The sequence below is a fragment of the Siphateles boraxobius genome, unplaced genomic scaffold (genome assembly GCF_051911475.1).
Source record: "Siphateles boraxobius isolate OS27281-9 unplaced genomic scaffold, OSU_SipBor_1 30, whole genome shotgun sequence".
In the NCBI taxonomy this organism is placed as follows: domain Eukaryota; kingdom Metazoa; phylum Chordata; class Actinopteri; order Cypriniformes; family Leuciscidae; genus Siphateles; species Siphateles boraxobius.
Genome location: NW_027508920.1, coordinates 17,364,345 through 17,372,848, shown reverse-complemented (window position 1 = coordinate 17,372,848; position 8,504 = coordinate 17,364,345). Strand labels below are relative to the sequence as shown.

At 38.4% G+C, this 8,504-nt stretch overlaps 1 protein-coding gene across 1 annotated transcript; it reads right to left on the bottom strand.

Annotated features, from left to right (window-relative positions):
• Positions 1 to 4,717: 4,717 nt before the first annotated feature.
• On the bottom strand, positions 4,718 to 6,240 carry b3gnt2l (UDP-GlcNAc:betaGal beta-1,3-N-acetylglucosaminyltransferase 2, like). The gene has a single exon (XM_077248401.1). It carries the CDS (start codon positions 6,097 to 6,099, stop codon positions 4,834 to 4,836), a length of 1,266 nt encoding a protein of 421 aa, XP_077104516.1. The 5' UTR covers positions 6,100 to 6,240; the 3' UTR covers positions 4,718 to 4,833.
• Between the last annotated feature and the right edge of the window lie 2,264 nt (positions 6,241 to 8,504).

Sequence of the window (8,504 nt, the reverse complement as noted above, 5' to 3'; positions counted from 1 at the left end):
TTTTAAAAAAAGGATTTTAAATACAGAAATGTCGACCCTCTTAAAAGTATAATCATGCATATGTATATAGTTATAGATACTAAATATATTAGTTTCACCTTTTAATTTGAATTACTGAAATACATGAACTGTTGCACGATATTCTAATTTTTCGAGTTTCACCTGTAGTTTTCTATGTGTGTGATTTGTGGAGTGTTAAATAAATGATACTGCTTTTGCAAAAACAAAGTAAAAAATTAATTTTCAAGGTCATCTCCCGTCGCTCCTCCTGTTTTGTTATTTCTCCCGGAAAACTCCTGTAGCCTAATTTGCATGACCATCAAACTTAATTTTAAAATCACTGATTCATTCTTTTTTTTCTGTTAGACTGATATTTCCCAGGTTGTCAGATTGTATGATCAATTGAAACTTTTTTTTATCATAAAACCTGGCAACTCAAAAATAAGGACGCATGCAAGTGGTCTAGTAGCCTACTTCTCAACATGTCAAATTGTTAGGGAAGAAATGTTATGATTAACACATCACATAAACTGTTATTGAGTGTTGTTGAACTTGTGTCCTTGGAACACGATCTGACAGCAGTTAGCCTAAACAAATCAATAAGACATAACGGTGGGATCCTACTAGAGCGGCGAAAAGCATTCAGACGCCTCGCTCCCTTTGACTTAACACTGGAACAGCTGATTTTCAAGCATGCTGTGGCGTTTCCAGCGATGCAGCCGAAAATCAGCTGTTCCAGTAGTCAATGGAGCGAGGCGACCGAATGCTTTCCTCGCTCTAGTGGGATCGCGCCACATAGGTCATAATAATTATATCGGGTTTACGTTGGCTCACGGTCGGCGATCATTTCGGGTTTACGTTGGCTCACGGTCGGCGATCATTCTAATGCCACCATCTTCCCGACATCTTGCCGATTAGCTACCGATCTCCATAAGACATCTTATGCCGGGCGTACAAAGGATTTTCACAGTCCCAGACTAAAGACCGGCACTAAAGCATTCCCGAGGCAGTTTATGTCGGGCAGGCACACGCGCCCCAACGTCGGCAAGAGCTAAATTGTTGTCTGGGAGACTCTCCTTTCAAAAGTAATTTGAATATAATGATGCATTTAAAATGTAGTAAACGTATCTTTACAAAAGTTCACAATGCTGCTGCAGATTCAATATAATGTAGACAACGTTGAACAAATACATTTTCGTCAGGTTATGCCGGGCGTACACCAAAGGATTTTCACAGTCCCAGACTAAAGACCGGCAGTCTTTAGGAATCTTACTGGAGTCTCAGCGCGCTCCCGTCGTCTCGATCATTAAATGTGAGGTGATAATCTGCAGTCGGCGACCCGATTTATGCCAGTCTTTCTCTAGTCTTTCATATCAAACATGTTTGATATTATCGCAAGTCTTTAGTCTGAGACTAAAAACTGTGAACCCAAGTCTTTAGATGTGAGCTGATAATCTTATAGTCTTTTCTAAATCTTTTCAAAGTCTTTAGGTGTACAGAAAGCATTAGATACTGATAATTAATCACTCAAACCCCTTTATCTAAACCTCTCTACATGTCTGTAGTTTAACACTTTTCACTCGTGTTCGTAGCTCTACCCGAACCCTCGTCAAACGCACGATGGGTTGTGGCAAATAGTCTCTGGTTGTGGGCAATATTACCAGTTAGAGGGCGCATCAATCTGCACTTCGGATTCTGACCGGAAACAGTTGGCCATCCGGGCATCTTTGGAACAATCATTTACACATACTACGATTTGGGACGAACTAATTCTATTTTCAATTACTATTTAGGACGGATAGTATGCGAATTGGGACTGTGCCCTAGTCTTGTTTAGAGGTTACACCCACAAAGCGTAGGAATAATGTGGAAAGCACATAGTTCTTTAAACAGTCACATCGCCAGGTAGGTACTGGCCTGGCAAGCATAATAGGCTACATCGCTTTTATTAATTTATGCGAATTGGTATGAGGGATCATTTTCAAACAACTCTGCGTGAAAAATGCAAAAGATAAAACTGTTTATAGTACATCTTTTCCCCAAACCACCCCATTTCTTTAAGATGTTTTGTTGATGCAGTTTGATTCCAATATTCAATCTCATAAACAAGAGTCGAAGAATGTAGACATACAGCATGTAGCCTGCTTGTTCGTGCATGTCAATTATGAACTTCCTCATTTCTGAGAGCTCTGTGCGAATGTATTGTTCCTCCATATTTAAAATGAAATAAACTGTTCATCACCTACCTACAATTCTTGTTAAAAAGAATCAGCCCCTCGAGTTGCATTAGGTTCTTTTTCATGATATGCTAATTTTTTGAGATAGGAATTTTGGGTTTTCATGAGCTGTATGCCAAAATCATCAGTATTAAAACAATAAAAGACCTGTAATATTTCAGCTGGTGTGCAATGAAGGTAAAATACCTCCGTGAAGTTGGCACCCCATAAAACGAAATAATCTCCAAAACTATGCCATTGGTTTGTGCTGCGTTTGTGCTGATTTGTGCCGCAAAAACAAACGTTTGTGCTGGTTTGGTGTTTGAGATATTGAACATTATTTTTTTGGTTGTGTTACGTCACTCTCCAGCCCATGTCGTTCAAATCGCTCAAAACCGGTTTCATTCGTTTGTGCTCGGTTTGTGCTGGTTTGTGCCGTTAAAACAAACATTGTATCTATTTTCCTTTCGCAGATATAACAAATTTAATACTAAATATCTAAAAGATATGAAAGTTTAATTTTTATCATTACATTATGGAAAATAATGAACTTTATCACAATATGCTAATTTTTTGTGAAGGACCTGTAGATAAACTCCGACCGGGTTGACACTTTAGCGTGAGAAATCGGGGGTGTGGCGTGAGAGCGTGAGAATTTGGTCAGTTGTGTGATTCTCACGCTGAATGCGTGAGAGTTGGCAGCCCTGTATATAACACACAAAATAACTTTATATTTACACAATGTAAAGTTCACATTAATGAATTGCACAGCTAAAACAGACACACGGATACTGCTGCATGGAAAAAAAAATAATGATAACAGCCTAGCCCTAGACAATTAAATACCATTTCAGCATATACTACAAATTAAAATTCAGTGTTTCAGAATTGTAGAAATTCTACAAGTGTTTCAACCCATGTTTTAATCAAATACAGACAAACCCAACAGTTGGTTTACATTTAATTAAATTATCTAAATGTGACCCACATGTGTTAAAACCAGCATTTTTTAGAGTGTACATACATCTCATACTTTGTTACATTTTTACACACATATAGAGATAATTCACAGATAACTATGCCAGTCACAAAACTTACCACAGCTCAACATTCTGGGGTGCATTTCTTAGAAGCAAAGTGAGCCAAGTTGATCGTAGAGATCATTGGTGGTAATGGTTCTACAATCTACTTAAGCTTAAGATGCTTTTGAGAAACACAACCCAGATATATAATGCCTGATAAGACATTCATCTCCCACAAGGCCCATGTTCCAAGAACAGTGTTCTCCAAGGAATACTGCCACACCCGCCATTTACTCCCATGCCAATTTGAGGTACCACATGCAAACTTGAAAAATAGTAGCTTTCTTTCTCCCATTGAACAGAAGAATTAAATTTTTATATATAAATGTATATAAATAAATATAAATAACTGTTAAGTCAACAAAAATCCAAAACATTCAAATTTCAAAATGGGACATAAAGGTAGAGTGAATTATTCCATCATCTTCGCTAATACTGCATGTAAAGGTGTAGTCACATTAATGTCATTTTGCAGGGGGGAAAAAGGTTCATCGTCCATTATCAATAATGCAGCAAATTATGAAGCACAGCACACACAGAAGTTACTTTTTTAAAACCAAGCAGTTTGCTCAATGTGGCAAATTAGTGTGATCAGCTGGAATGGGTTACACAGTCTGCAAAGGGGAAGTCTATCACCCCGTGAAACGACACGATAGCTCTGTATGAGGAACAGATCAAAATATGACCAGACGACATGAAATCTGAAAAACAAGGTCTGGCATTCGATAAAGGTTCACCCAAAAAAAACACACACACACCTCACTCATGCCATAAAATAAAGGAAAAAACTCCTGTGAATCACAAAAGAGGATATTTAGAAGAACGGCAACCATTGACTTCAACCGTATAAATTGATCCGTTCATCAAATAGCGTGATCATGTCGCTTTAGAAAACATGATATTCCAGTGGAGTTAATTTCACACAATCTTGGTCTTTGAAGACATTTGAAAGATTTAGACAATTTCAGAATAAGGACAAAAAACACCTGAAACCATCTTCAAAATATTAGTGTTCTGTAGGACAGTAATTTTGGGTGATCCAACCCTTAAAGCAGTGTTTTCCAACCCTGTTCCAGGAGGCATACCAACAGTACACATTTTTGGATGCGTCTGTTATCTGACGTATCTATTTCTGGTCTTAAAGTCTCTATAAAGGAGCAGATGAGTTGAATTAGGTACATTTGATTTGGAAGACTTTGAAAAGGTGTAGTGTCGGTGTGCCCCTAAGCACAGGGTTGGGAAACACTGCCTTAAAGATAACCTATAAAGAGCTCCGTGTCAATTGCACAGAAACATAAACTATGTTCATCCCCATCACCCGTGTTCTCTTTCTAGTACAATAATGAAACAATCCCCAAGTAATTTCAAGCCCAAGTGAAAACTAGAACCAAAAAAAGCCTTCATCCAGAGTATCAGAAATGTCTTGAAAGGTACTTTAATGCACATTGTCCCCAGACAATTTTGCCAGTTTATTCTTTAACTTATTTATTATCTAATTGGTCTAATAATAGTCAGTTTACAATTGAACAAACATATCAGCAGGTCAGCATGGAGCTGTGCATATTTCTCCACAGTCTCATGGTCTGCTGAGGGTTGCGTTGGTGCACCAGGAGCAAGTCTTTGTGCACACAGGGGTTCTCTCGATCTTGCTCCCGAATGTCAAATGTCTTGAAACCATCGTGTTTGGTCGGAGTGATTCCAATTGCTTTAAAGCACATCCCATTGTAGACGTCATCGATAGGGTAGAAGGGTATGTAAAAGGAAATGTGGTAAAGAGATGGGAGAAGGTTTCCAGAAAAGAGGAATCCACCACCACCAGCATAAGGAGGGTAAGGACCTTCGTAGAAAGACTGAGGCACATAATATTTGATTTTAGGGTCCCGTAATGGCGTGGCATCAGAAATTATCTGCCCAGTGTACAACGTTGAGGCCTGTGCTGGATCAAAAGACTTGAGGTGATTCAGGATTGCTTGAGTGTTGGCAAAAACATCATCGTCACCCTTAAAAATGAAAGACACCCTTGGACAGTGATCCAGCGTCCACTTGAAGAACACGTGCTCCTTGAGAGTCAGATTGTAAAAGGTGTCCTGAAAATCCCAAACGAGCAGGTCTTTAAACTGCTGAGCTTCAAATGAAACCATTTTGTCGAGACTGGGATCATCCGCAGATGATCGACCCAGCAGAAAGACAGTTCGTACCTGAAGTCCGTTTTCATACGACCCTTCTCTTCCCCAGGTCTCTCGGACTGCTTGGCGCCTCTCGAAGTGCTTTGGGATGGATTTGATTGCAAAGAGAAGGAAAATTTTATCCGACGCACACTTGCCAGGCTGATCGTGAAGAACCGGTGGGTCTCGACACTCCATACCTTTAAGGAAGTCTCCGTATAGAGGGGGATATGAATGAATATCCTGAATGTTCGTTTGTAGCAACTCTAAACTCTCAGGCTGACAGTGAATCTTTTTATGCGGCTCCCTATGAGTTTCATTGTTGGCGGAGTCCAACTGCCTGAGGAGAGAATGAAGTTTTCGGTTCCAGAAGGCACCGTTTTTGGGAATGCCATTTCTGAACTTCTCAGAAACAGTAAGGGGAGGAAGTTCATTTGGCATAACACTTTTTTTTTTTTTTTCTATAGTGTTTGTCAGTAAAGCTGTGGGTTTCCTAGAAGTGGTAGTTGCAACCAAACGGATTGTGGCCAAGTCTCTTTGTGTGCTTTCCACATCTGTTAGCTTGGAATAGAATATGACAAAGCAAAGGCAGCTAGCTAATGCTACGAAGAAGAATTTAGTATACTTATTTCTCATTTTACTACAACTCGGTTGAGAGAAGCTAACTTTGAAAAGCAAGAAAGGATGTTGGTCTCAACAGGAAATGGTGGGGGTTCACACAACAGAATGTTCTTGCGTTGAAGTGCTGCTCTGTTTCTTTGTTCTTTCTTGGGGGATCAATGTTAGTTGATCCTACACTTGCTTGTTATAGGCATGACAAACATCTGTTATGTGCATCTTCCTCCGAATTCAGTTTCTTCGATTATGCTCCCATTTGATGTCAAGTTCAGCTGTGAGCCTAGCAGACACAATGAAGCAGTAATGCAAGTGAGATCACAGGAACATGATATTACTGGAAGTCTGAAGCCTCGTGACAGCAGTAAGATTGTTTCTCTTTCTGGTTATGTACTATGAACACGTCACATAGCACTTCAAACACCACTGGGCTCTAAGCCTTGCCTAAATATTTACTTTATGAAAGTTAAAGTGACAGTTCACTCAAATGAAAATTTGTGTCATCATTTACTCACCCTTAGGTTGTTCAAAACCTGGATTTCTTTCTTCTGCAGAACACAAGATACTTCAAAGGGGCCCAATATGACTTCCATTATATGGACAAAAGAAACATTCTTCAAAATATCTTTTGTGTTTCAGATCATTTAAATTCAATTCACACATTTATTTGTATAGCGCTTTTCACAATACATAATGTGAAAAGCAGCTTTACAGAAAATGCAAATCTAATATCAGATGTGACTGTGTCAAAGTAAAGTATTTCAGCAAATCACAGTTAGCAAACAATGTAGTAAATTCAAGGAAGAATCAATGAGCTCATTAAAGTTAATAACAAGTAGTCAACAATGATTACAATATATAGAATTTAGCATTGATGTCTCTTGATTCAGAGTTTGCATCATCTGAACTCCAGGCAGGAGTTGGAGAAGTAGATCGTATGGGTTTGGATCAACATGAAGGTGGGTAAATGATGACAGAACATTCATTTTCGGGTGAACAAACTCTTAAAACTCACTGGAACAGGGCTAGAGCTTTGTAGATGCCAACATTACAGCTACATTGGCAAACATTATATTTGTATTTGGATCTAAAAATAAACAAGCTTTTAATGGATTGGAAATATGGTCTCAGGTGACCAATTAAACAGCACAGGTTCTAGATGAAGTACATTTGACTCCCGTAAGGACACTGTATTGAGCTCAGGGAACAAGTGCAACCTTAGGAAATGTGTGCACTTGGTCTTAAAACATGTGTGGAAACTTCTACAGCTAATTTTTTTTCTTTCTCAATGGATCATTATCCTTCAGGAGTGGCATTTGGATTCTGATTGATCTAACATATGACTTATTTTCCAGCCCTGAACCCTGATCTATTTCTTTGTAGTATATAGCAAATCTTGCCCTGATTCAATGATAAAAGCATTTAAAATTAGTCTGAAACTCAAAGCCATGGCTATATTCAGGAATGTGCTTGCTTTTCCAGTATTTTCTTGCCTTTCCAGTATTACCTATTTTCAGGAATGTGCTTGCCTTTCCAGTAATACCTCCCCTATTTTCAGGAATGTGCTTGCCTTTCCAGTATTACGGATAAACCACAAGCAATCAACTTATTTTAACCTTATCTGTCTTGAATCATTATTTCATTGAAATGTCAAGCATGTTTACAAAAAAAAATGACATGGCAAAATAGTTAATTCTAAGATAATATCTCATCAAATTTAACCGTTCGAAACACTTAATGTAAAATGCTTACTGCTTAGCTTAATGTTTTTGTAAAACAGTATCTCAGCATTACTAGAATTCCAGTCTGAACACTTGCTGCCAACTAGACTACATTTTTGGGCCATATCTGCTTTAAGGCAGTGGACTAGGTTGAGGAACAGCTAGTGTCTTTTCAGATCATTCCTGAAAAAGTAAGTTAGGTCTAAAGCCTACAATCCGTTTAGAAACTGAAATGACTTTGTAGCTAATGTGTGAGTTTTCCTTCAAAGACAATGTGTTGAGCATAGTTCTCGGAAAAATACAAGTTCACTAGATTTGTTACAAAGAAAGCAATAGATCAAGAAAGTAGTCTAGTATGGATAAAAGGATAAAAGCGTCAGCTAAATGAATAAATGTAGTAATTAAAGAAATACGTTCTTTAAACGGTTTCGTGGAGATCCTATATTAATTCGTCGCGATTTGAGCAAATTAATGTAGGCTATAGGCTACTATCTACATTGATGGTAAAGGTGAATAAAAGTATAGGCTATGGCAAGTTCAAATTAAATTAAAAGTAACGTTAAACGTTTTTCAAGAACAGAGAGAAAAAACATAACAGGACGTACCGTGTGAGCGTCCATGAACGTTCTTAGTCCAAACTGTCGCTTACACAACAGGAACCGCGTTCGATGAGTGTGGGCTCTGGTGTGATTTTGTTTCACTGTA